A 26965-nucleotide genomic window follows, 5' to 3' on the forward strand; every position below is an offset into this window, starting at 1 on the left:
TGCCGGCTCCAGGCAGGTGCAAGGAGACACTCCCTTGCTGATTCTAACAGCAACAGTTGCAGAATTTGAACACATAAGCCAAGTCCCCCGGAAATCTGCACCGCAGGTGGCAGTTCCTGTCTTGTCAGCCAGCACTGATATTCCAAGAAACGCTTAGAGCTGTGCTTTTCAACTTGTGGCTATCTTCGGGGAATAAAGTCAGAAAGTCTCCCTCAAGGCATTTCATGATGTGTGTGGGACTGCTCTTAAGGGAATGCAGTAAGAAATGAATTTGTAATAGAAGAAAAGGGGAATCAAATCTTTGTTCAAAACTGAACACTAACATTCACCTGAAAGTGAACTCAAGTAGCCCCAGAAACTTTGTAACCACTAAACGTTGGGGGTGCGGGGGGGGGGGGGGGGGGAGCAGGGCAGTTTCTTCTTGTTCTCCAGATTTTCTGCATCTGAGGATCAGAGATAAAGCTGAAAGCTGATTTTGTTCAACCCCAAGCATCCAGTCCCCAGGGACTGAGGAAGAGCAGAAAAGAAAACCACAAAGCAAGTGAATCGGTGCAGGAATGTCTGCTTGGACCCCTGCAAGCAGCTACTTCATGTGTCTGCACCCCAGCCTCTCTCCTACCATTTCCCCTGGAAAATCCCTGACTGCTTGTGTGTCAGGAGGACGGCGGTTCTCTAAGGCAGGAGCCTGCCACTCCCTCATTTACTAGCAAGTCAATAAACTATTCTTTTCTTTCCTCAAAACCTTGTCACTGTGTTTTGTGATTTGACCTCAGGGACGAGGACCGGGTCTTGGCATCAGGAGCAGCACCCCCGACCCCCCGACCAAGTGCCCGCAGGGCCGCTCCCTCAGTGTCAGAGGCCACAGGGCCGAGCTGTCAGGGACGCAGAGCTCCCGGCTTCCTCCTTGCTAGCCACAGGGGACTGTGCCGGCCAGGAGTGCCTGCTGTGTGGCGGGTCAAGCACAAGCCTCTAGAACTCCCTGTAAAGTATACATTGAAAGCAGTACTGCCTTCCAGGAGAGCTTACAGACTGGAGTGACCACCAAGGCCTTGGAAGATGTCGGCGTGGTGATTTCCGCAGACCCTTATTGAAGTCACTCGTTTGGCCTACGCCGAAAACGGATGAATCTTGGAGATGACAGTGCATGATGGTCACCGTCATCGGAGTGTCTCATATTGTAGTTACTGCTGCACATGGGGCTTCATCACTTGGTCCCCAAGCACCCAGTGTGTAAGTAGTGGTCAGGAAAATGCTCTTTGTTCTCTTCCTGTGAGTGAAGACCAGCAGGGCGGTTAGCTTTCAGCCGGCAAGGAGAGAGAACTATCTCAGAGGCATATCAGGCCTCCAGACCTAGGCTGTCACTTAGTCAGAAGGAACCTTCATCTCCTTTTCCTTCCAGAAGCCGTCACACTGGCCCATCCCATTGATGGCACTCTGCTGACTGGACCCGGGGATCAGGAAGTACAGCTCATCTAGGCATATTGACAGAACACACACGTGTCAGAAGGTGGGAAATAAATCCAACAAAAATTCAGGGGCCTTTCATCTTATAGAAGTATCTAGAGGTCTATCTTGTGGGCATGCAAAGCTCTCCCTTCTAAGGTGATGAATAAGATGCTGTATCTGCACGCCCTCCAACACACACACACACACACACACACACACACACACACACACACGGCACAGCAGCCTGGTAGATCACCTCGGATTTCAGAGGCAGCACAGACCTCATGTCCAGTGTGCTACTCTGCCCCACTTACTGATTGGTCTGAAAAGCACCTAGTTTGAGAGCAGCCTGGAACTGTGGAAGGTGGACGCCAGGAGATGGCAACACCTGGATCTCCTCTCATTGCCGCCCCTTCAAGGTGCACACCTGAACATGGCCTAGAGGGGAAGTGACTTGCCCAAGATCACAAGGCCCAGACCCCGGACTGACTTGCGTGCTGTTCCACCTCTGAGTCTGTGCATCAGACACACGTGACACCAGCCCCCAGGAGTTTTAGGTGTCGTCCGTGTATCCCTGGGGATGTCCCTAGGGAGGAATGTCTGGCGTGACCCTGCCTGTGCAGGTTGGGACGTTGGGCAGCTCCTGGGAGGTACCGTGGCCTCAGCAGGACAGGGAACTGGGGAGAAAAAGAGGCCTGAGCTCAGCTCTTGTCTCCTCAGAGCTGGGACCCTGGTGTCATTGCCAAAGAGCGAGGGGAGGGCTGTGGTGGAGATCTGTGTACTCATGCATGGCAAGGGCCAGGAGGGTGGGCAGTCAGCAGCCCAGAGGGGCATGTGGGCATGTCTGAATGCAGGTAGGGGCCCTGGAAGTGGACCCTTGAAGAGGTGATGTCACTCAAGACACGCCCAGTAGAACCTGAATTGTGACCCAGACGGAACCCAGATCCTGGCCGCAGACCCCAGTCCTGCTCACTTGACCGGAGGCGCTCGACAGAGCAACATGCGGTCTTGTTTTGCGGAGCCTTCTGAAGGCGTGGGAGTCAGGGAAGCCGAGAGGGAGAGTCTTCCTGCTCGCTGTGGGCGCTGGCTCAGTGGCCTCCTCCACCGCCTCTGTCCGTGTCTCCCGAGGAGCCCCGAGGTAACACAGGGCGGCCCAGAGCGGGCCCCTCCAGGGCCAGGCCACAGTGTGAGCCGTCCCGGGCTGAGCTTCCTGCCGGCCTTTCCTGTGTGTTTGTTTGCGGTGGGCGTGGGGCATGGGGGGACTGAAGGCTGGGGATGAGGGGGGCCGTTCCTGGGTGGCAGCACGTTGTGAGGTGGTGGCCCCCTAGCGGGGCAGTCAGTGTCACGGCTCTGGTCTCAGCACTCAGGACGTGGAGGTGAGTGTTGGGACCAGGTACTTCCACCCACATGTTCATCCTGAGCCCGGGGGGTGTCCTCTTCTTCCCCCAGGGACTGGATGTCTAGGCAGATGGCCCTCTGTGCCTGATCTCAGGGGCACAGTTTGGGGCCCACACTGCCCCCTGCGGGGAGGTCCACGCAGTCCCGGGTGCCTGCTCCCCAGCTACAGGGCGCTGGCTTTGCAGAGCTCCACCCTGGGGAGCGAGGAGGCGCTGGGGGATGGATTCACCTACTCCATCTCCCTGGACCTGGGGCAGGCTGCCTACACCCCAGGACCCCATTCCAAGCCTGGTAACCTGCCAGGGCCCTCCCAGGGCTGCCCCACGAGATTGGCCAACAGACCCACTCCGGAGGGCCTGGAACCTCGATCCCGGGGGCACCCCGTGCCGCTCCTTGCTCGCACCCCAGGGGGCTGGGGGCTCTCGGGTGAGCTGCAAACCTCCCTCACCCTGGTGGGTCCTGGGTTTCCCACTGACTATCTCCCTGCTGCCCCCCTCAGCGTGAACCTGAGCCAACTCGCCATGGGACTGAGGTCCCCAGGCGCAGGGCTCCCCGGACAGGCGTGAGGAGGAAGGGGAGAAAGCGCACCGCACGCATGGAACCGGCCCCAAACACCAGCCGGGGCGCTCCCGAGGCTACCCATCCTCCCGAGGACGCTGACCAGCCGACCACGGACCAGCGGCTCCCCAGGTGAGCACCCACCCCCTCCTCGGCACAGTCAGGCCTCTGCCCACAGCCCGCGGTGTCTTGAGTGTCCCCACATGTGTCTGAGCCGCTGCGTGCTCCTCTGACAGGCAGGGTGGCTGGCGGTCAGCCTGTTAGGGTGCCCGTGGGGAGCACGGGAGGAGCTTAGAGGGGCTCCCCTGGTGCCTGGCAGTGCAGAAAGGACTGCCGGCCAAGCTGGGCCACTTCGGGGCTTACCTCTCTGTACCCGATGAGAAGCCTTTGGCCTCACCTGTCAGTGGCCTGGAGCCTGGCTCATTTGGAAAAGCACATGGGAAGCAGCCTTTTGGAACGGAGGGTTGCGATTCCGTGCGGCTGGGCCCAGTCCTCTTCCTCACCGTGGCCACACGAGGGACCTCTGGGGACAGCAGAGGGGTACCCGAGAAGGTTCTGGGGGGACTTCCTTCAGCAACAATAGCTATGCAGGGCCCATTTTGTGCAGACCCTTTGGGGACACTTGGCATAACTGAGTGAAGGAAGCAGACACAGTACTGGGACCCCGTCCCGGGTGGAGTCGGGCAGTCACTTCAGGCGTCATCCGCAGGTCACAGCCGGGAAGCGTCACGGGCGATGCCCTCACGGCCTCGTCATGTAACGGGGGGCATGATGGGTCAGAGGAGGAACTGAAAACGTGAGCATTCACTGGGTCCAGAGGGAGCACTGCCCGTGTCACAGAACGGTGGGAGGAGGCGTGTAGGCCTTGGGGCAGGGGGCGCACAGCAGAGCCCAGGAGGTCACTCATCTTCGGATTCCCATGGGCGGGCTGACAAGACTGGGGACTTCCTACTTGGGAGGATGGGAGAGGATGGGGTCCCAGGAGAGACACGCAGGGTCAGGAAGGGGGAGGGGCAGGTGCCGGGACAGGCAGGGGAGTGCACAGCGGCCAGGCCCACACAAGGGTGGGCAGGGAGGGCAGTGTGGCTGGAAGGACCAGGCTTCTCACTCTGCCACCCTCTGGCCTTCCCCCAGCCCCAGGATGGGACGGGCTGGGTGCCTTGCCTGGGAGCCCGAGCATGCGCCCAGCGTCCATCTCACCCAGCTGTCATCCACCCTGGTGGGCCAAGTCCTCCACCACTTGGTCCAGGAGGAGCACCTGGGGCCCACGGTGGCGGAGCTGGAAGGTGAGGGGCTGCAGCCAGGGGACGTCTAGGGTGGGCTTCCCAGACTGGGGTTCCCTTCAAGGCAGTGAGGGCTCTTCTGTCATTGTGAGGCGCGGGGAATCAGGCCCGGGGCGACCCTTCCTCTGTGTCCTGCTCCAGACCCACGGCAGACGCAGCCGGCCCCAGAGACACGGGGAGGGCCGGCTTCGTGCCTAGAGCCCGTCCAGGAGCTCCCTGAGACCCCTGTGCTGGAGCGACGGGAGGTGTCACCTGCCTCAGCCCCTGCAGAGCTGGAGGATGTCCCAGCAGGGGCCTCATCCCCGCTGGCAGGACCTGAGCTGGAGCCCCAGGAGCCCACCGCAGGGCCCAGCAGGTCACTCATCTTTGGAATCCCATGGGCGGGCTGACGACTGGGGACTTCCTATTCGGGAGGATGGGCGAGGATGGGGTCCCAGGACAGACACGCAGGGTCAGGAAGGGGGAGGGGCAGGTGCCTGGACAGGCAGGGGAGTGCACAGAGGCCAGGCCCACACAAGGGTGGACCCGGAGGGCAGTGTGGCTGGAAGGACCAGGCTTCTCACTCTGCCACCCCCAGGCCTTACCCCAGCCCCAGGATTGGATGGGCTAGGCACCTTGCCTGGGAGCCCGAGCATGCGCCCAGCACCATTGATGCCAGCCAGCTGTCATCCACCCTGGTGGGCCAAGTCCTCCACCACTTGGTCCAGGAGGAACACCTGGGGCCCACGGTGGCGGAGCTGGAAGGTGAGGGGCTGCGGCCAGAGGACCGTGGGCTTCCCGGACTGGGGTTCCCTCCAAGACAGTGAGGGCTCTTCTGTCATTGTAAGGCGCGGGGAATCAGGCCCGGGGTGACCGTCTCTCTGTGTCCTGCTCCAGACCCACGGCATATGCAGCTGGCTCCAGAGACACGGGCAGGGCCGGCTGCGTGGCTGGAGCCCGTCCGGGAGCTCCCTGAGACCCCCGTGCTGGAGCGACGGGAGGTGTCACCTGCTTCAGCCGCTGCAGAGCCAGAGGACGTCCCAGCAGTGGCCTCAGCCCAGGGGCCAGGCCCTGAGCTGGAGCCCCATGAGCCCGCGGGCCTGGGGCCCAGGGCACCTGCTGGAATGGCACCAGGCGTGGCAGAGCCAGGTCCAGATCCAGAGCCCGCCAGCCCCTGGGACATCCTAGGAGGGGTCTCAGGCCCCGAGCTGGAGCCCCATGAGACCTTAGACGCGGGGCCCGTGGCACCCGCAGGCACGGCACAGGGCCTAGCCAAGGTAGAGCTGGACCCGGAGCCCACCAGCCCCTGTGCCGTGAGCACCCGGAATGTGCTGAGGGAGGACGAGCCGCCCATCCTGGTGTTTCCTCCCCGCCTGGTGGGCCAGCAGCTGAGCCTGCGCTTTCTGGTGAGCGGAGCGGGCTCTCGGGGAGGGGGGCCGGGGGCGGGGGCCTTCCCTGTGTCACGGGCTGCCCTAGACCGGCCCTCCCCTGACGTGGACTCCTGTGATCTGGGCGCACGTCCCAGCTTCCCCACGGATTTCACCATGTGCCCTGGGAGACTCTCCTCACCCCCAAGCCCTCACTGACCACACGGGGACAGTAGGGCTGGCCCTTAGGGATCCTTGCAGACCAATGAGGAGGAGCGGAGGGAAGGTGGGCAGGGCCTGGCCGGGCTGGGAGGGGCAGGGCAGGGGAGGGGTGCTCAGGGAGGTGCTGCCAGGGCCTTAGGTCCCCGGGCCATTGGCCTGGCAGGCCTCCGCAGCCTCCGCACCTCAGCAGCCCCTGCCATGGACGTGACTGCATGGGAGACACAGACACCACGAAAGGCCCTGGGGGAGTTGTTTTGGGGGAAACTGCGCCTGAGTGGGGAGCGGGATCCACGGGGTGGCAGCATGGGAGGCAGATGCCCCAGGTTGGGCAGGCGTGAGCTGCCTTGTGCTGCAGGGAGGAGGTGAGTGAGGGTGCCTGTGAGCAGAGCCCCTCCGTTCCCCACCACTGTGGGGTCCTGTGCATCCGGTCCTGGGCGCCTCAGTGGACAGGGTCTGAAACCTGGACCGCCACAAGGCTCACAGCACGTCCCCAGCTGCCTGGGCTCCAGCTCTGAGCGGTGACTCAGCCTGGGCACGGGGGCACCAGGGGCACAGCTGGATGACACCCCTTGTGATCCCCAGGGGCTGTATAAGGACATTTTGGAATGTAAGAAGTTCATTCAGGACCAGCCACAGATGGGAGACACTGGGTGCCTGGCTCCCACCATACAGAGGCTCCTGATGGAATGTGACACCTTGATCAATGTGGTCACCACCACCTGCCTCATGACCCCGAGCATGATGGCCCAGGAGAGGGCACGAGTGGTGGAGTTCTGGATCTGGGTGGCCATGGTATGTCGTGGGACGGCCCCCGGGGTCCACCCTGGCATCTTGGAAACTGCTCCTCTCCGTTGTCCGCTCCTGAGGATGGGTTCCTATGGTCTGCCCTGTACGGTCCCTGGGCCCTCCTGCCAGGGGTGTGTGGACCTGGACTCGCAGGCCCCGGGGGTGGGACAGCCATCCCAGGCCCCTTCCTTGGGTTGAGCCGCAGTCCTCCACCCAGGAGGGCTGCTCAGCAGGTACCAGGTGTGCTGGGCTCCCTGGGTGCGTGTCTCCTTAAGGACAGGAGTTCATGGGGCATAGAGCAGAGAAGCAGGCCACGCTCTCAGCTCTGTCTTCCCTCCCAGGAGAGTCTGAGCCTCAGGAACCACATTGCCCTCCGTGCCATTCTGTCCGCCCTGCAGCGCCCTGCTATTCATCGTCTGCACAGCACCTGGGGTCATGTGTCCTGGTGGGTAGGCCTGTCCCCGGGACCAGGGCACCTGAGTGGACAGGGACGCCCCTACGTCTGGCAGTGTCCCTCAGTGGGCTGGGACTTCCTGGGAGGCGGCAGAGCCTAAGGACAGGGATGCTGGGCTCTTGGAGCCCCTGTGGGTTAGGCCACGGGTTCCCCCACAGGAATCAGTTCCCTGCAATGTCAGGTGTGGGGTGAAGCCCACTGGAGATCTGGAGCTTGTGCTCTGCAGCAGGAGGTCTCTGCCCCAAGGACGGCGACCTGGCCCCAAGCAGATTCGCCCCCGGGAGAACAGGGAATGGAGGCCCCGGGTGGAAACACGCAGCCCCCTCCCCAGGCCACGGATTCCCAGGGCTCAGGGCCGTGGTGGAAAGCCTCCTGCGGGCCAGCGGGCCTTCTAGGATCCCCGGGAAAAGGGGTCGGCCCCGAGACTCTCCGCCTGCTGGCCGCATGTGTCCCTCCTCCTCTCCCCTCCCCTTAGCGTCTGCCTGGCGTTATATGAAAAACTGAAAACGCGGGACAACTGGGTGCACAGGAAGCGGCTGTTCAAGGTAAATGGAGGCTAGAGGTCTGGAAGGGAGGGGTCCTTGGGGCAAGTCCTCTGCCGCGCTGTGTCCCAGCTTGGGGGCAGGCTTGAGAGGGGGGGAGCTGATGGCATCCAGTGAGGACCCAGAGAACAGACCCCCGTCAGGGCTGGGGCTGGTGTGGAGTCAGCAGCAGGGATGGGGCCTGTGGCCAAGCAAGGTCGGCTTGTCCCCTGGGTCCCCTGAGCCTGTCACTGCCCCTCTGTGGCCTCGGGCTCCTCATGTGGACGTGGAGGGTTGCCGTCACCCTGGGGTGTGGGCCTCCCTGGTGAGCAGGGTCCAGGAAGCCCAAGATGCGCTTCAGCTTTGTGCCCACCCCACCCGGTCATGTGAGAGGAGCCATGGTGATAGCCAGGTGACAGTGGGTGCTCAGGGCACCCTGGGAGGCAGAGGGACCTCCCCTGACCCTCTCAGGGCGGCGGCCGTGGCCCAAGAACCCCCATGAGTGTGAGTGTGTGCTGGAGCTGGGGTCGCTCTGGGCTGAGAGCCTGCTGGAGGTGGGGACAGCGTTGGTGCCAGGGGGCTCGGGCAAGGCGTCCACCCACCACGGTCTGGCTGCGGGAGGCCACGTGGGAGGGGAGCAGGAGCACCTGAGTGTCCGGGGCCTTGCAGGAGATGACCTTCACGTTGATGCAGATGCTGTGGGACCGTATGGGACCCGACGTGAGGAAGAGGAAGGTGAGAGAGGCCTGGGAAGGGTTGGGGGCCGTGGGGGAGCCCTGCACCTGCCCCCGGTCCCACCAGCCCTGAGCTGCCGGCACTGGGGTGACCAGGAGGGCGAGAGCAGCTGGGTACGGGGAGAAGTTGGAGGGCAGGTGCAGGGACCACAGGTCCCGGGACTGGCCAGAAGCCAGCCCTGGGAGGGCCCGGGACGGGAGAACAGGGCGAAGGGAGGGGAGGGAGGCAGCACAGGGTGGTCCAAAGGAGCTGGGAGCTGCGGGTGTGGGGTGCAGGGGGGCTCTGTGGGCGCCCCTGAGGCAGGCAGGCGACTCATCACCTCCCCACCCCGGTGGCACAGGGCATGGTCCCCTACCTCGGACTGATCCTCTATGACTTCGTTTACAAACACCTGGAAAATGATGAGGAAGTGAGTGAGCCCAGAGGGGCACAGGGGGGCAGGATGGTGAGCTTTAGGGAGGAGAGGGCCTCAGTGAGCCCGGACCTCTCAGCACCGGGCCACCCCCATTCCTGAGAGTCTCCCCTCCACCTCAGGACGTGGGCTTCTTGGAGAGGACTGCCAGAAGGACCCACCTAAGCCCCAGTCCTGGCCCCAGGGCAGGTGGGGCTGAGGGCTCCAGCGGGCAGCACCTGGGCAGGACTGGTCTCCCCCTCAGGCCCTGCCCCGGGGGAGGGATGCTGCTCCTTCAGGGCAGGAAGCACATGGGGTGGGGGTGGGGGGCTGGCACTGCCTTCCCGCCTGAGGCCTCAGCTCCCCGGTGCAGTCCCCGCTTCTCGGTAGCCCGGGATGGTGCTGTTTCTGGGCAGGCCTGCCCCTTGGAGGGCCCTGGCGGTCCTCCACCTTGAGAAAGGGTGGGGACGTCCCGGCCTCGTTCTGGGCTCAGGGGGCTGTTTCTGATGCACTTTGGTTGCCTTCCTACCGACAAGACCCCCTGGGCAGGGCCCTGTCCAGCCCATCCCCTGGGCCTAACGTGTCTTGTGAGAGTAAAGAAACGCAGAGCTCAGGACACTCAAGACTTTGTCAGGTGGGGGACGGGGTGTGGCGTCAAGGCCGCCTTCCCGGGAGAGGAGTTGGAGACCCAACAGTGGGAACAGGCAGGGCTGGATGGCATTGGAAGGAAGGCGGGTTCCCGTGAGCAAAGATCCGGGACCATCCCAGTGCCCCACTCCTCACAGCCCTCCTTCTCTGTACCCCATTCTTGCTCCTCCCCAGTCTGCTGTCCTGCAAAGTGAGATCATCATGCAGAAGCAGCTGGTCAGGCTGTACGACCTGCAGCCCGATGAGGGCTTCGAGTCCTTTCTCGAGGCCATGGAGACCCTGGAGCCCCTGGATGAGGAGCAGAGGTGAGGCCGGCCGGAGTCAGGCGTGGGCTGCAGCTGCCGGCAGGCTCTGGGGGAAGGGCCCCCTGCCATGGGGCTCCAGGGGCTCACAGGTGTCCCTCTGTCCCGCAGCTACCGCCTGTCCTGCCAGCTGGAGCCCCCAGGCCAGGGACCCGGCAGAAAGGGAGCGTTACAGTTATTCAGGTCCCACGTTTAAACGTCCTGGCCAGGGCCAGGTGAGTTTCTGGGCTGGGGCGATCGGCAGCGGGTGGGCTGTTCCCCAGCCTCAGGGAAGCTTCGGGCCATGCTGGGTGTGGGGGCGTCCTAAAGATCAATGGGGCTGGGGCCCCAGCTCCACTGCTGACCAGTCCTGTCAGACTGAAGGGTGGTTCCCTTCCCCTCTGGGACCCCGTTTCCTCCTCTGTGAGTAGGTGACACCCAGGAGCCTTCCCGTGACAGGGACCCCCCCCCCCCCCCGGGTGCTGGTGATTGACAGGACCCTCCGCACAGGGCCCGGAGCCCCGAGGGCAGTGGGGACGGGGTGGAAGCAGGATAATGGGGGGAACCCGGGATAAGCAGTCTCTTCTGCTCACCCGCGTGGCCCTGTAGCTGCTGTCATCGGGCCCTCGGCCCTGCTGGTGTCCTGGCTGCATGTGGAGGAGAGCTTCTTCCCCTTCGGGCAGGCGGCACCCGGCGCCCCAGGGCCCCAGTCTGCCTGCTGCTCCTCCTCCTCCGGCTGCTCATCCCGAGCCTCTGCCGGGGCAGCTGCTCTGGCACCTCCTCCTTCGGCCGACTCGGGCAGCTCCCCAGGCTGCCGCTGCATCCTCAAGGACCCGTGTGTCGCTGCGGCGCACCTGGCCACCTTCGTGCTGTGTCGTCGCCTCTGCTTGTGGCCCACTGGACAGAGGCGAGCAGCCCCACCGTGTGGAGGATGTTCCCCTTCGTGCAGGTGGCCTCCCGCCGTGACACCAACTCCTGCCTGTGTGTTTCTAAGGGGTCTAGACTCCTGCGTCCCCACAGTCAATTCCGGAGTTCCCAGGGACCCCGGTTGGAGGGTCCCCAGGCAGTGACCCCACCTCCCCACCCCTGTGCTCCTGCCCGGGGTCCTCGCACGCACGTCCTCACTCCTACACGCTTCCTGGATGACCTCAAGATGCTGGACCAGAAGCTGGACGACATTCCTCTACCCTGACCCCCCCCAGCTCCGCCCTGGCCTGCGCCCTCCCTTACCAGAGAAATAAACACTGCCTGCTCTCTCCAGGCTCCGCTCACCTCACTTTCCTTCTGAGGGAGCTGGTGGGGCCCGCCTCCCAGGAGTCCCATTCCCCTGCCCCTGCCCCGTGCCTCAGGCCCCACCACACCCTGTTGTTCTGCCAGAGGGCATGTTAAGCCCCAGTGGAGGTTAAGAACTTGGGCCCAGGTTTGAATATTGCCTCCGGCACTGATCAGCTGAAAGGCCTTGGCCAACCTGCTGGGATCCCCCATCCAGAAGATGGGGCCACTAACGGCAGCTGCTTTGCAGAGGAGATAAAGGGTGCAGGAAAGCTGATGCTGGGTGGGGCCCAGCAGCCCTTGGCTGTGAGTAGGTGACGCCCTACTCATGGGATATTGAGTATTATGAACAAGCAGAACTGCCCTGCATGCCCACCACCCCCAAGCCCTCTGGGAACTGTCTCAGCAGGCCTGGGGCCATACAGGCGGAGGGTCTTCTCCAGCTCCTGGGATCAGAGCCTGCGTTTGTGTGAGGACAGTCACACAGCAAACCATACCCAGTTCCCACTTGGAGAGTTAGAACTCTCTCTGCTCATCCTCTGCCCCATTCCCAGGGCAGTCGCAGGGGCTCCTAACTGCAGGACTTATCAGAGCCTTCACTGGGTGTATTAGTCTGCTCAGGCTGCCATAACAAAGTGCTACGTTCCTGGAGACTTAACCAAAAGAAATGTATTGTCTCCCGGGCCGGGAGGCTGGAAGCCCAAGGTCAGGGTGTCTGCTGAGGCCTCTCTCCTGGGCATGTAGATGTAGATGGCCGTCTTCCCCCACAAGGTTTTCCCTCTGTGTGCACGTGTGTGTGTGTGTGTGTGTGTGTGTGTGTGTGTGTGTGTGTGTCCTAATCTTGGAAGGATACCGGTCATACTGGATTAGGGCCCACCCAATGGCCTCATTTGAACTTGATTATCTTGTGAAACACTCTACCTCCACTCTCTCCTGTGGTCCTGGGTGTTAGGGTTTCAATGTCTGAACGTGGGGTTTGGGGGGCTGTGCACAATCTAGGCTGCAACACTCTGCTAAGAAGAGGTGGGAACCTCACAGCGTGAATAAGACAGGTGAGGACCCTTCTTTCTGGGGCACAGATGCATGGCCAGGCGGCTGCCTGAGCCACCCAGTCTCCGGGCAATCAGGGAAGTCTTCTTGGAGGAGGTGAGGTGTGAGTTGAGAATGAAAGTGAAGAGAAGTCGGGAACAAAGGGAGGGAAGGGCAAAGTGGGGGCAAAGGTCAGGGAGTGAGGTGGAGGGGAGAGAGTCGAGTAACAAGTTCTGAGAGCCACGCAGGGCCTCAAAGACGGCGGGCCTTGCCCCGTGCTGGGGAGATGGGAAGCTACAAAAGGCTTCCAACCAGGGGCCGGTGGCGCCCAAGGCTAATGCTGGCAAGAGACTCTGATGGGTTGGGTGCTGGGGAAGGAGGCCCAGGGTGAGTAAGCCGGGTACAGCGCCCCCCGGGGGAGCGCTATGTATTTCCATGCTGTCACAGCTGGGGACGTGGCCGATGCAGGGCCAAAACCTGGAGGGCGTGGACGGAGTCAGGACACCCAGGACCCTTCCTTCCCTGCCCAGTGAGGACCTGGCCCTGATTTGGAGGGCACCTATCCTTTGGAGACTTCAAGGAGATCTGCGCACCTCCCAGAAAAGCCTCACACACACTTTTGGAGGCGGGCTTCACAGAAGCCACCGATCCGGTAGTTCTCCGTTTCAGATGCACGCGAAACTCGTGCCCGCGCAGAAACGTGGATGTGCGAGGTCGTCGGGCGGGGGGGACGAGGAGTGCAGCGGCGAGAGTGGGGTGGCGCAGACCCCCGAGACTGCCCGCCCAGCACGAGCGGCGCCCCGCCCGGCCTCAGCAGGGAAGCCGAGGAAGTGGGAGGGAAGCGGTCTTGGGCTTTAGCGGAGAGACTCGCCTCCCCCGAAAGCCCCGCCTTCCCTGCGGGGCCCGCTTGAGTAGGTGCGCGGTGAGCACCAGGGCTCGCTGCGGCTCCGTTTCCCCGGTGCTTCCATCTCTGGCCCCTGTGACTGGAGCTTGGCTGACCCTAGTCGGTCAGGAGCTACCCAGGATGGCAGGGGCAGGGCCAGGACAGGCAGACTCCTGGGATCCGTAGCCTCACCTGTTGACTAAACCGAAACCTCAGTGAGGCCCAAGTTGCCTTTGTGTTTTTCTTGTAGATTTCTGAAAGTGGTAACAAGTGTAGCAGCCCCAGCAGCAGCAGCAGCAGCAGCAGCAGGGGAAACACCCTGCAAGGCGAAGCGGAGGCCCTGGGTTGCAAGCACTGCCCACTCCTCGGCTCCTGAGGCCTCTGTGGACAGAGTGGGGCAGTGGGTCTGGACATAAAGGCCGCTGTGGGTCCCCTCTTCTCATTTCCCCAACTTGTCCATGTGCTAGAAGTGGGGGAGGGGCTCTTGACAAAATTCTGCATGCGAGTATTAACTGCAAGGCTGCCGGCTCCAGGCAGGTGCAAGGAGACACTCCCTTGCTGATTCTAACAGCAACAGTTGCAGAATTTGAACACATAAGCCAAGTCCCCCGGAAATCTGCACCGCAGGTGGCAGTTCCTGTCTTGTCAGCCAGCACTGATATTCCAAGAAACGCTTAGAGCTGTGCTTTTCAACTTGTGGCTATCTTCGGGGAATAAAGTCAGAAAGTCTCCCTCAAGGCATTTCATGATGTGTGTGGGACTGCTCTTAAGGGAATGCAGTAAGAAATGAATTTGTAATAGAAGAAAAGGGGAATCAAATCTTTGTTCAAAACTGAACACTAACATTCACCTGAAAGTGAACTCAAGTAGCCCCAGAAACTTTGTAACCACTAAACGTTGGGGGTGCGGGGGGGGGGGGGGGGGGGGGGGCAGGGCAGTTTCTTCTTGTTCTCCAGATTTTCTGCATCTGAGGATCAGAGATAAAGCTGAAAGCTGATTTTGTTCAACCCCAAGCATCCAGTCCCCAGGGACTGAGGAAGAGCAGAAAAGAAAACCACAAAGCAAGTGAATCGGTGCAGGAATGTCTGCTTGGACCCCTGCAAGCAGCTACTTCATGTGTCTGCACCCCAGCCTCTCTCCTACCATTTCCCCTGGAAAAGCCCTGACTGCTTGTGTGTCAGGAGGACGGCGGTTCTCTAAGGCAGGAGCCTGCCACTCCCTCATTTACTAGCAAGTCAATAAACTATTCTTTTCTTTCCTCAAAACCTTGTCACTGTGTTTTGTGATTTGACCTCAGGGACGAGGACCGGGTCTTGGCATCAGGAGCAGCACCCCCGACCCCCCGACCAAGTGCCCGCAGGGCCGCTCCCTCAGTGTCAGAGGCCACAGGGCCGAGCTGTCAGGGACGCAGAGCTCCCGGCTTCCTCCTTGCTAGCCACAGGGGACTGTGCCGGCCAGGAGTGCCTGCTGTGTGGCGGGTCAAGCACAAGCCTCTAGAACTCCCTGTAAAGTATACATTGAAAGCAGTACTGCCTTCCAGGAGAGCTTACAGACTGGAGTGACCACCAAGGCCTTGGAAGATGTCGGCGTGGTGATTTCCGCAGACCCTTATTGAAGTCACTCGTTTGGCCTACGCCGAAAACGGATGAATCTTGGAGATGACAGTGCATGATGGTCACCGTCATCGGAGTGTCTCATATTGTAGTTACTGCTGCACATGGGGCTTCATCACTTGGTCCCCAAGCACCCAGTGTGTAAGTAGTGGTCAGGAAAATGCTCTTTGTTCTCTTCCTGTGAGTGAAGACCAGCAGGGCGGTTAGCTTTCAGCCGGCAAGGAGAGAGAACTATCTCAGAGGCATATCAGGCCTCCAGACCTAGGCTGTCACTTAGTCAGAAGGAACCTTCATCTCCTTTTCCTTCCAGAAGCCGTCACACTGGCCCATCCCATTGATGGCACTCTGCTGACTGGACCCGGGGATCAGGAAGTACAGCTCATCTAGGCATATTGACAGAACACACACGTGTCAGAAGGTGGGAAATAAATCCAACAAAAATTCAGGGGCCTTTCATCTTATAGAAGTATCTAGAGGTCTATCTTGTGGGCATGCAAAGCTCTCCCTTCTAAGGTGATGAATAAGATGCTGTATCTGCACGCCCTCCAACACACACACACACACACACACACACACACACACACACACACACGGCACAGCAGCCTGGTAGATCACCTCGGATTTCAGAGGCAGCACAGACCTCATGTCCAGTGTGCTACTCTGCCCCACTTACTGATTGGTCTGAAAAGCACCTAGTTTGAGAGCAGCCTGGAACTGTGGAAGGTGGACGCCAGGAGATGGCAACACCTGGATCTCCTCTCATTGCCGCCCCTTCAAGGTGCACACCTGAACATGGCCTAGAGGGGAAGTGACTTGCCCAAGATCACAAGGCCCAGACCCCGGACTGACTTGCGTGCTGTTCCACCTCTGAGTCTGTGCATCAGACACACGTGACACCAGCCCCCAGGAGTTTTAGGTGTCGTCCGTGTATCCCTGGGGATGTCCCTAGGGAGGAATGTCTGGCGTGACCCTGCCTGTGCAGGTTGGGACGTTGGGCAGCTCCTGGGAGGTACCGTGGCCTCAGCAGGACAGGGAACTGGGGAGAAAAAGAGGCCTGAGCTCAGCTCTTGTCTCCTCAGAGCTGGGACCCTGGTGTCATTGCCAAAGAGCGAGGGGAGGGCTGTGGTGGAGATCTGTGTACTCATGCATGGCAAGGGCCAGGAGGGTGGGCAGTCAGCAGCCCAGAGGGGCATGTGGGCATGTCTGAATGCAGGTAGGGGCCCTGGAAGTGGACCCTTGAAGAGGTGATGTCACTCAAGACACGCCCAGTAGAACCTGAATTGTGACCCAGACGGAACCCAGATCCTGGCCGCAGACCCCAGTCCTGCTCACTTGACCGGAGGCGCTCGACAGAGCAACATGCGGTCTTGTTTTGCGGAGCCTTCTGAAGGCGTGGGAGTCAGGGAAGCCGAGAGGGAGAGTCTTCCTGCTCGCTGTGGGCGCTGGCTCAGTGGCCTCCTCCACCGCCTCTGTCCGTGTCTCCCGAGGAGCCCCGAGGTAACACAGGGCGGCCCAGAGCGGGCCCCTCCAGGGCCAGGCCACAGTGTGAGCCGTCCCGGGCTGAGCTTCCTGCCGGCCTTTCCTGTGTGTTTGTTTGCGGTGGGCGTGGGGCATGGGGGGACTGAAGGCTGGGGATGAGGGGGGCCGTTCCTGGGTGGCAGCACGTTGTGAGGTGGTGGCCCCCTAGCGGGGCAGTCAGTGTCACGGCTCTGGTCTCAGCACTCAGGACGTGGAGGTGAGTGTTGGGACCAGGTACTTCCACCCACATGTTCATCCTGAGCCCGGGGGGTGTCCTCTTCTTCCCCCAGGGACTGGATGTCTAGGCAGATGGCCCTCTGTGCCTGATCTCAGGGGCACAGTTTGGGGCCCACACTGCCCCCTGCGGGGAGGTCCACGCAGTCCCGGGTGCCTGCTCCCCAGCTACAGGGCGCTGGCTTTGCAGAGCTCCACCCTGGGGAGCGAGGAGGCGCTGGGGGATGGATTCACCTACTCCATCTCCCTGGACCTGGGGCAGGCTGCCTACACCCCAGGACCCCATTCCAAGCCTGGTAACCTGCCAGGGCCCTCCCAGGGCTGCCCCACGAGATTGGCCAACAGACCCACTCCGGAGGGCCTGGAACCTCGATCCCGGGGGCACCCCGTGCCGCTCCTTGCTCGCACCCCAGGGGGCTGGGGGCTCTCGGGTGAGCTGCAAACCTCCCTCACCCTGGTGGGTCCTGGGTTTCCCACTGACTATCTCCCTGCTGCCCCCCTCAGCGTGAACCTGAGCCAACTCGCCATGGGACTGAGGTCCCCAGGCGCAGGGCTCCCCGGACAGGCGTGAGGAGGAAGGGGAGAAAGCGCACCGCACGCATGGAACCGGCCCCAAACACCAGCCGGGGCGCTCCCGAGGCTACCCATCCTCCCGAGGACGCTGACCAGCCGACCACGGACCAGCGGCTCCCCAGGTGAGCACCCACCCCCTCCTCGGCACAGTCAGGCCTCTGCCCACAGCCCGCGGTGTCTTGAGTGTCCCCACATGTGTCTGAGCCGCTGCGTGCTCCTCTGACAGGCAGGGTGGCTGGCGGTCAGCCTGTTAGGGTGCCCGTGGGGAGCACGGGAGGAGCTTAGAGGGGCTCCCCTGGTGCCTGGCAGTGCAGAAAGGACTGCCGGCCAAGCTGGGCCACTTCGGGGCTTACCTCTCTGTACCCGATGAGAAGCCTTTGGCCTCACCTGTCAGTGGCCTGGAGCCTGGCTCATTTGGAAAAGCACATGGGAAGCAGCCTTTTGGAACGGAGGGTTGCGATTCCGTGCGGCTGGGCCCAGTCCTCTTCCTCACCGTGGCCACACGAGGGACCTCTGGGGACAGCAGAGGGGTACCCGAGAAGGTTCTGGGGGGACTTCCTTCAGCAACAATAGCTATGCAGGGCCCATTTTGTGCAGACCCTTTGGGGACACTTGGCATAACTGAGTGAAGGAAGCAGACACAGTACTGGGACCCCGTCCCGGGTGGAGTCGGGCAGTCACTTCAGGCGTCATCCGCAGGTCACAGCCGGGAAGCGTCACGGGCGATGCCCTCACGGCCTCGTCATGTAACGGGGGGCATGATGGGTCAGAGGAGGAACTGAAAACGTGAGCATTCACTGGGTCCAGAGGGAGCACTGCCCGTGTCACAGAACGGTGGGAGGAGGCGTGTAGGCCTTGGGGCAGGGGGCGCACAGCAGAGCCCAGGAGGTCACTCATCTTCGGATTCCCATGGGCGGGCTGACAAGACTGGGGACTTCCTACTTGGGAGGATGGGAGAGGATGGGGTCCCAGGAGAGACACGCAGGGTCAGGAAGGGGGAGGGGCAGGTGCCGGGACAGGCAGGGGAGTGCACAGCGGCCAGGCCCACACAAGGGTGGGCAGGGAGGGCAGTGTGGCTGGAAGGACCAGGCTTCTCACTCTGCCACCCTCTGGCCTTCCCCCAGCCCCAGGATGGGACGGGCTGGGTGCCTTGCCTGGGAGCCCGAGCATGCGCCCAGCGTCCATCTCACCCAGCTGTCATCCACCCTGGTGGGCCAAGTCCTCCACCACTTGGTCCAGGAGGAGCACCTGGGGCCCACGGTGGCGGAGCTGGAAGGTGAGGGGCTGCAGCCAGGGGACGTCTAGGGTGGGCTTCCCAGACTGGGGTTCCCTTCAAGGCAGTGAGGGCTCTTCTGTCATTGTGAGGCGCGGGGAATCAGGCCCGGGGCGACCCTTCCTCTGTGTCCTGCTCCAGACCCACGGCAGACGCAGCCGGCCCCAGAGACACGGGGAGGGCCGGCTTCGTGCCTAGAGCCCGTCCAGGAGCTCCCTGAGACCCCTGTGCTGGAGCGACGGGAGGTGTCACCTGCCTCAGCCCCTGCAGAGCTGGAGGATGTCCCAGCAGGGGCCTCATCCCCGCTGGCAGGACCTGAGCTGGAGCCCCAGGAGCCCACCGCAGGGCCCAGCAGGTCACTCATCTTTGGAATCCCATGGGCGGGCTGACGACTGGGGACTTCCTATTCGGGAGGATGGGCGAGGATGGGGTCCCAGGACAGACACGCAGGGTCAGGAAGGGGGAGGGGCAGGTGCCTGGACAGGCAGGGGAGTGCACAGAGGCCAGGCCCACACAAGGGTGGACCCGGAGGGCAGTGTGGCTGGAAGGACCAGGCTTCTCACTCTGCCACCCCCAGGCCTTACCCCAGCCCCAGGATTGGATGGGCTAGGCACCTTGCCTGGGAGCCCGAGCATGCGCCCAGCACCATTGATGCCAGCCAGCTGTCATCCACCCTGGTGGGCCAAGTCCTCCACCACTTGGTCCAGGAGGAACACCTGGGGCCCACGGTGGCGGAGCTGGAAGGTGAGGGACTGCGGCCAGAGGACCGTGGGCTTCCCGGACTGGGGTTCCCTCCAAGACAGTGAGGGCTCTTCTGTCATTGTAAGGCGCGGGGAATCAGGCCCGGGGTGACCGTCTCTCTGTGTCCTGCTCCAGACCCACGGCATATGCAGCTGGCTCCAGAGACACGGGCAGGGCCGGCTGCGTGGCTGGAGCCCGTCCGGGAGCTCCCTGAGACCCCCGTGCTGGAGCGACGGGAGGTGTCACCTGCTTCAGCCGCTGCAGAGCCAGAGGACGTCCCAGCAGTGGCCTCAGCCCAGGGGCCAGGCCCTGAGCTGGAGCCCCATGAGCCCGCGGGCCTGGGGCCCAGGGCACCTGCTGGAATGGCACCAGGCGTGGCAGAGCCAGGTCCAGATCCAGAGCCCGCCAGCCCCTGGGACATCCTAGGAGGGGTCTCAGGCCCCGAGCTGGAGCCCCATGAGACCTTAGACGCGGGGCCCGTGGCACCCGCAGGCACGGCACAGGGCCTAGCCAAGGTAGAGCTGGACCCGGAGCCCACCAGCCCCTGTGCCGTGAGCACCCGGAATGTGCTGAGGGAGGACGAGCCGCCCATCCTGGTGTTTCCTCCCCGCCTGGTGGGCCAGCAGCTGAGCCTGCGCTTTCTGGTGAGCGGAGCGGGCTCTCGGGGAGGGGGGCCGGGGGCGGGGGCCTTCCCTGTGTCACGGGCTGCCCTAGACCGGCCCTCCCCTGACGTGGACTCCTGTGATCTGGGCGCACGTCCCAGCTTCCCCACGGATTTCACCATGTGCCCTGGGAGACTCTCCTCACCCCCAAGCCCTCACTGACCACACGGGGACAGTAGGGCTGGCCCTTAGGGATCCTTGCAGACCAATGAGGAGGAGCGGAGGGAAGGTGGGCAGGGCCTGGCCGGGCTGGGAGGGGCAGGGCAGGGGAGGGGTGCTCAGGGAGGTGCTGCCAGGGCCTTAGGTCCCCGGGCCATTGGCCTGGCAGGCCTCCGCAGCCTCCGCACCTCAGCAGCCCCTGCCATGGACGTGACTGCATGGGAGACACAGACACCACGAAAGGCCCTGGGGGAGTTGTTTTGGGGGAAACTGCGCCTGAGTGGGGAGCGGGATCCACGGGGTGGCAGCATGGGAGGCAGATGCCCCAGGTTGGGCAGGCGTGAGCTGCCTTGTGCTGCAGGGAGGAGGTGAGTGAGGGTGCCTGTGAGCAGAGCCCCTCCGTTCCCCACCACTGTGGGGTCCTGTGCATCCGGTCCTGGGCGCCTCAGTGGACAGGGTCTGAAACCTGGACCGCCACAAGGCTCACAGCACGTCCCCAGCTGCCTGGGCTCCAGCTCTGAGCGGTGACTCAGCCTGGGCACGGGGGCACCAGGGGCACAGCTGGATGACACCCCTTGTGATCCCCAGGGGCTGTATAAGGACATTTTGGAATGTAAGAAGTTCATTCAGGACCAGCCACAGATGGGAGACACTGGGTGCCTGGCTCCCACCATACAGAGGCTCCTGATGGAATGTGACACCTTGATCAATGTGGTCACCACCACCTGCCTCATGACCCCGAGCATGATGGCCCAGGAGAGGGCACGAGTGGTGGAGTTCTGGATCTGGGTGGCCATGGTATGTCGTGGGACGGCCCCCGGGGTCCACCCTGGCATCTTGGAAACTGCTCCTCTCCGTTGTCCGCTCCTGAGGATGGGTTCCTATGGTCTGCCCTGTACGGTCCCTGGGCCCTCCTGCCAGGGGTGTGTGGACCTGGACTCGCAGGCCCCGGGGGTGGGACAGCCATCCCAGGCCCCTTCCTTGGGTTGAGCCGCAGTCCTCCACCCAGGAGGGCTGCTCAGCAGGTACCAGGTGTGCTGGGCTCCCTGGGTGCGTGTCTCCTTAAGGACAGGAGTTCATGGGGCATAGAGCAGAGAAGCAGGCCACGCTCTCAGCTCTGTCTTCCCTCCCAGGAGAGTCTGAGCCTCAGGAACCACATTGCCCTCCGTGCCATTCTGTCCGCCCTGCAGCGCCCTGCTATTCATCGTCTGCACAGCACCTGGGGTCATGTGTCCTGGTGGGTAGGCCTGTCCCCGGGACCAGGGCACCTGAGTGGACAGGGACGCCCCTACGTCTGGCAGTGTCCCTCAGTGGGCTGGGACTTCCTGGGAGGCGGCAGAGCCTAAGGACAGGGATGCTGGGCTCTTGGAGCCCCTGTGGGTTAGGCCACGGGTTCCCCCACAGGAATCAGTTCCCTGCAATGTCAGGTGTGGGGTGAAGCCCATTGGAGATCTGGAACTTGTGCTCTGCAGCAGGAGGTCTCTGCCCCAAGGACGGCGACCTGGCCCCAAGCAGATTCGCCCCCGGGAGAACAGGGAATGGAGGCCCCGGGTGGAAACACGCAGCCCCCTCCCCAGGCCACGGATTCCCAGGGCTCAGGGCCGTGGTGGAAAGCCTCCTGCGGGCCAGCGGGCCTTCTAGGATCCCCGGGAAAAGGGGTCGGCCCCGAGACTCTCCGCCTGCTGGCCGCATGTGTCCCTCCTCCTCTCCCCTCCCCTTAGCGTCTGCCTGGCGTTATATGAAAAACTGAAAACGCGGGACAACTGGGTGCACAGGAAGCGGCTGTTCAAGGTAAATGGAGGCTAGAGGTCTGGAAGGGAGGGGTCCTTGGGGCAAGTCCTCTGCCGCGCTGTGTCCCAGCTTGGGGGCAGGCTTGAGAGGGGGGGAGCTGATGGCATCCAGTGAGGACCCAGAGAACAGACCCCCGTCAGGGCTGGGGCTGGTGTGGAGTCAGCAGCAGGGATGGGGCCTGTGGCCAAGCAAGGTCGGCTTGTCCCCTGGGTCCCCTGAGCCTGTCACTGCCCCTCTGTGGCCTCGGGCTCCTCATGTGGACGTGGAGGGTTGCCGTCACCCTGGGGTGTGGGCCTCCCTGGTGAGCAGGGTCCAGGAAGCCCAAGATGCGCTTCAGCTTTGTGCCCACCCCACCCGGTCATGTGAGAGGAGCCATGGTGATAGCCAGGTGACAGTGGGTGCTCAGGGCACCCTGGGAGGCAGAGGGACCTCCCCTGACCCTCTCAGGGCGGCGGCCGTGGCCCAAGAACCCCCATGAGTGTGAGTGTGTGCTGGAGCTGGGGTCGCTCTGGGCTGAGAGCCTGCTGGAGGTGGGGACAGCGTTGGTGCCAGGGGGCTCGGGCAAGGCGTCCACCCACCACGGTCTGGCTGCGGGAGGCCACGTGGGAGGGGAGCAGGAGCACCTGAGTGTCCGGGGCCTTGCAGGAGATGACCTTCACGTTGATGCAGATGCTGTGGGACCGTATGGGACCCGACGTGAGGAAGAGGAAGGTGAGAGAGGCCTGGGAAGGGTTGGGGGCCGTGGGGGAGCCCTGCACCTGCCCCCGGTCCCACCAGCCCTGAGCTGCCGGCACTGGGGTGACCAGGAGGGCGAGAGCAGCTGGGTACGGGGAGAAGTTGGAGGGCAGGTGCAGGGACCACAGGTCCCGGGACTGGCCAGAAGCCAGCCCTGGGAGGGCCCGGGACGGGAGAACAGGGCGAAGGGAGGGGAGGGAGGCAGCACAGGGTGGTCCAAAGGAGCTGGGAGCTGCGGGTGTGGGGTGCAGGGGGGCTCTGTGGGCGCCCCTGAGGCAGGCAGGCGACTCATCACCTCCCCACCCCGGTGGCACAGGGCATGGTCCCCTACCTCGGACTGATCCTCTATGACTTCGTTTACAAACACCTGGAAAATGATGAGGAAGTGAGTGAGCCCAGAGGGGCACAGGGGGGCAGGATGGTGAGCTTTAGGGAGGAGAGGGCCTCAGTGAGCCCGGACCTCTCAGCACCGGGCCACCCCCATTCCTGAGAGTCTCCCCTCCACCTCAGGACGTGGGCTTCTTGGAGAGGACTGCCAGAAGGACCCACCTAAGCCCCAGTCCTGGCCCCAGGGCAGGTGGGGCTGAGGGCTCCAGCGGGCAGCACCTGGGCAGGACTGGTCTCCCCCTCAGGCCCTGCCCCGGGGGAGGGATGCTGCTCCTTCAGGGCAGGAAGCACATGGGGTGGGGGTGGGGGGCTGGCACTGCCTTCCCGCCTGAGGCCTCAGCTCCCCGGTGCAGTCCCCGCTTCTCGGTAGCCCGGGATGGTGCTGTTTCTGGGCAGGCCTGCCCCTTGGAGGGCCCTGGCGGTCCTCCACCTTGAGAAAGGGTGGGGACGTCCCGGCCTCGTTCTGGGCTCAGGGGGCTGTTTCTGATGCACTTTGGTTGCCTTCCTACCGACAAGACCCCCTGGGCAGGGCCCTGTCCAGCCCATCCCCTGGGCCTAACGTGTCTTGTGAGAGTAAAGAAACGCAGAGCTCAGGACACTCAAGACTTTGTCAGGTGGGGGACGGGGTGTGGCGTCAAGGCCGCCTTCCCGGAAGAGGAGTTGGAGACCCAACAGTGGGAACAGGCAGGGCTGGATGGCATTGGAAGGAAGGCGGGTTCCCGTGAGCAAAGATCCGGGACCATCCTAGTGCCCCACTCCTCACAGCCCTCCTTCTCTGTACCCCATTCTTGCTCCTCCCCAGTCTGCTGTCCTGCAAAGTGAGATCATCATGCAGAAGCAGCTGGTCAGGCTGTACGACCTGCAGCCCGATGAGGGCTTCGAGTCCTTTCTCGAGGCCATGGAGACCCTGGAGCCCCTGGATGAGGAGCAGAGGTGAGGCCGGCCGGAGTCAGGCGTGGGCTGCAGCTGCCGGCAGGCTCTGGGGGAAGGGCCCCCTGCCATGGGGCTCCAGGGGCTCACAGGTGTCCCTCTGTCCCGCAGCTACCGCCTGTCCTGCCAGCTGGAGCCCCCAGGCCAGGGACCCGGCAGAAAGGGAGCGTTACAGTTATTCAGGTCCCACGTTTAAACGTCCTGGCCAGGGCCAGGTGAGTTTCTGGGCTGGGGCGATCGGCAGCGGGTGGGCTGTTCCCCAGCCTCAGGGAAGCTTCGGGCCATGCTGGGTGTGGGGGCGTCCTAAAGATCAATGGGGCTGGGGCCCCAGCTCCACTGCTGACCAGTCCTGTCAGACTGAAGGGTGGTTCCCTTCCCCTCTGGGACCCCGTTTCCTCCTCTGTGAGTAGGTGACACCCAGGAGCCTTCCCGTGACAGGGACCCCCCGCCCCCCCCGGGTGCTGGTGATTGACAGGACCCTCCGCACAGGGCCCGGAGCCCCGAGGGCAGTGGGGACGGGGTGGAAGCAGGATAATGGGGGGAACCCGGGATAAGCAGTCTCTTCTGCTCACCCGCGTGGCCCTGTAGCTGCTGTCATCGGGCCCTCGGCCCTGCTGGTGTCCTGGCTGCATGTGGAGGAGAGCTTCTTCCCCTTCGGGCAGGCGGCACCCGGCGCCCCAGGGCCCCAGTCTGCCTGCTGCTCCTCCTCCTCCGGCTGCTCATCCCGAGCCTCTGCCGGGGCAGCTGCTCTGGCACCTCCTCCTTCGGCCGACTCGGGCAGCTCCCCAGGCTGCCGCTGCATCCTCAAGGACCCATGTGTCGCTGCGGCGCACCTGGCCACCTTCGTGCTGTGTCGTCGCCTCTGCTTGTGGCCCACTGGACAGAGGCGAGCAGCCCCACCGTGTGGAGGATGTTCCCCTTCGTGCAGGTGGCCCCCCGCCGTGACACCATCTCCTGCCTGGGCACCGTCAGCCACTGAGTCGTAGCCACAGGGTTCCAGGAATAGGTGGGCGCTGTCATCACCAGGCCCGGTCTTTCCCCGGACGGACATAGACACGGCGCAGTGCTGCGTGGGACCACGGCCTCCTGGGTGCCCAGCGGAGTCATCCGAGGCTGCAGGGGTGACCGGCCGTCGCAGGGTCCCGGGACATACTCCCATCGGAGCCCCTGTGCAACTCGCTCCCCTCATCCCTGAGAAATAGCCCCCCCAGGCGCAGTGTGCTCTGGGTGTTGTCTCTGAGGTTTATGGTTCCTGGGGGTTGGGGTCACCCCTGTGCCGAATGTAATAAATGCTGAACGGATTGCCACCACACTGCTCTTTCTTCTCAAAGCTCTGCCCCTCCTGCGGACATCGTGTGCCCCAGCCCACCCCACCCCAGACTCAAACTCTCTGACGCAGGGGAGCCCTGACCTCCGCCAGGTTGTCCTCCATCCTCTGTCCTCCCCCCGTAAGGTGCTGACGAGGAGCATGGTGCTCCAAGCCCCAGGGTGGGACACCTCGGCAACACTGGGGAGGGCTGCTCAAACAAAAACTGAACCTTATTTCCTGTCACCTATAGATTATGATCAGACACGGAAACTTGTTGATTAGAAGCCCCAGGGTGTCTCTTCACGTCTGGGACACCACTGCAGATGTACCCAAGTAGATCCCAGGGCTGCACGGTGCCAGTCTAGCACTGTTCCATTTAATGAGACACAGCTGCTCCACACATTTCAGAAAATTCCTTTGCGAAAAACTTGGAACTTGGTCTCTCAAAGCACCTCCAAGAGGTGCACGTCTTCCACTGGGGGGGCTTTGTCTGAGCCCACTTTCACCACGCTTCACACCTCAGAGCACCCCCCCAAAGCTCCCGGGTTCTCAGTCCTCCCCCATGGTGCCCCTCAGCCGCCTATCCCCAGGCCAGGCTGGTGTGAGGCCCCTGGTGTCCCGCTCCTGGGTCCTGGCTGAGCGGCCTGACGTCTGTGACAAAAGGCTGGGGAGGCTGAGTGGAGGCACTTGGCTCTGATTCTCCCTACACGCTCCCCCAGGACTCTCAGGATGTGTTCACCCTCCCGGGAGGGGAGGCCTGGCCTGGAGGGGAGTTCCAGGATCAGCACAAACACCCCCTTGGGTGGCTCCAGGATGGAGAGTCTCCAGGCCTTATGCTGCAGGTGGAGCCCCAGATTGGGACTGGGAAGTGGACGTGGGCCCTCCTGACAGCCTCAGGTGACCAGGTGACAGGAGGTAAAATCGGGGTACTTAGGCCACCCCACCCTCCTTCCCCTGGCCCTGCCCACAGCACCCTCAGAGCCATCTACCTACATGGTGGTCCCAGGGATGACCTCAGGCTCCCCGGCCACATAGGGTGGTAGGTTTGGGCAGGAGGAGGGCAAGCGGGCCCCTGGCAGGGCTGTGGCACAGGTCAGACCTGTCATCCTGCATGGTGGGATGCTGACACAGAAGAGCTTCTGGACTCAGAAACAAAGCAGCAGCCCTGGGCCTGGTGGGTGGTCACTGGGCCAGCAGTCCGTCCTCCCCCAGTGTGTGCAGGGGCCCCAAGCGAGACATGGCCTGGGCTGCTGGTGCTGGGACACCAGGCTCACATGGCAGTGTGGCCACCCTGACTGTGGGCTGCAGCGCACCTTCCCCACCTGGCCTGTGCTGGGGAGGTGGCAGGGCCCTCTGGCCCCTGGTGTGCTACTCCGCACCCAGGCACGGGCTCTGGGGGCTCCCTGTCTTCGGGCTCTTCAGAGAAGCTGATGATGGAGTTCTTGTTCACGGGCTCAGAGAATGAACTTTGCAAACACTCAAGGTAGGAGAGCATGTGCGAGGCTTTTATTTAGAGATAAAGCAGAGGACAGAGCTCCTGGCTTGCCCCTGCCCGGAGGGGACAAGATAGCCTGGGGGTGATAGTCTAGGGGATTTATAGGCAGGTAAGAGACAAAGGGCCAGGGATAGAGACCTGCTAAACGGTCCCCAAATGCTTATCTTCGAAGAGACACTAAGTTTCTTCTTAGTCTTCCAGATTATTTTGCATACTTGCCAGTAGTATTACTTGCCTACATGCATATCATTTGATTAGGGCTAGAGGAAGAAAAGCAGCTTCCGGGTAAAGT

The 26965-nt window shown here is 62.7% G+C and overlaps 2 protein-coding genes and 1 long non-coding RNA gene across 4 annotated transcripts; 2 read left to right on the forward strand and 1 right to left on the reverse strand.

The window, feature by feature from the left end:
• The first annotated feature begins 2379 nt into the window (after nt 1-2379).
• Nucleotides 2380-11326, forward strand: LOC140845689 (uncharacterized). Of its 2 annotated transcripts, XM_073220411.1 has the most exons (15): nt 2380-2584; nt 3344-3534; nt 4112-4198; nt 4537-4688; nt 4827-5040; nt 5263-5429; nt 5562-6070; nt 6836-7045; nt 7381-7484; nt 7969-8038; nt 8684-8749; nt 9090-9158; nt 9963-10093; nt 10202-10305; nt 10679-11326. In XM_073220411.1, the coding sequence occupies exons 1-14, from the start codon at nt 2447-2449 to the stop codon at nt 10284-10286; spliced, it is 2193 nt and encodes a 730-aa protein (XP_073076512.1). In that variant the 5' UTR covers nt 2380-2446; the 3' UTR covers nt 10287-10305; nt 10679-11326. The 2 variants fall into 2 exon arrangements, with proteins under 2 accessions (XP_073076512.1, XP_073076513.1); XM_073220412.1 differs by lacking the exons at nt 4827-5040; nt 5263-5429.
• LOC118967963 (uncharacterized) lies at nt 8054-10785 on the reverse strand. The gene is made up of 3 exons (XR_012124522.1): nt 10663-10785; nt 9105-9140; nt 8054-8710 (listed from the first exon to the last, which is right to left on the reverse strand). It is a non-coding gene; the product is annotated as an uncharacterized lncRNA (long non-coding RNA).
• A 4832-nt stretch (nt 11327-16158) lies between the features above and the next one.
• LOC140845690 (uncharacterized) lies at nt 16159-24585 on the forward strand. The gene is made up of 15 exons (XM_073220413.1): nt 16159-16363; nt 17123-17313; nt 17891-17977; nt 18316-18467; nt 18606-18819; nt 19042-19208; nt 19341-19849; nt 20615-20824; nt 21160-21263; nt 21748-21817; nt 22463-22528; nt 22869-22937; nt 23742-23872; nt 23981-24084; nt 24458-24585. The coding sequence occupies exons 1-14, from the start codon at nt 16226-16228 to the stop codon at nt 24063-24065; spliced, it is 2193 nt and encodes a 730-aa protein (XP_073076514.1). The 5' UTR covers nt 16159-16225; the 3' UTR covers nt 24066-24084; nt 24458-24585.
• The last annotated feature ends 2380 nt before the right edge of the window (nt 24586-26965 follow it).

Source organism: Manis javanica, chromosome 13 (genome assembly GCF_040802235.1).
Source record: "Manis javanica isolate MJ-LG chromosome 13, MJ_LKY, whole genome shotgun sequence".
In the NCBI taxonomy this organism is placed as follows: Eukaryota; Metazoa; Chordata; class Mammalia; order Pholidota; family Manidae; genus Manis; species Manis javanica.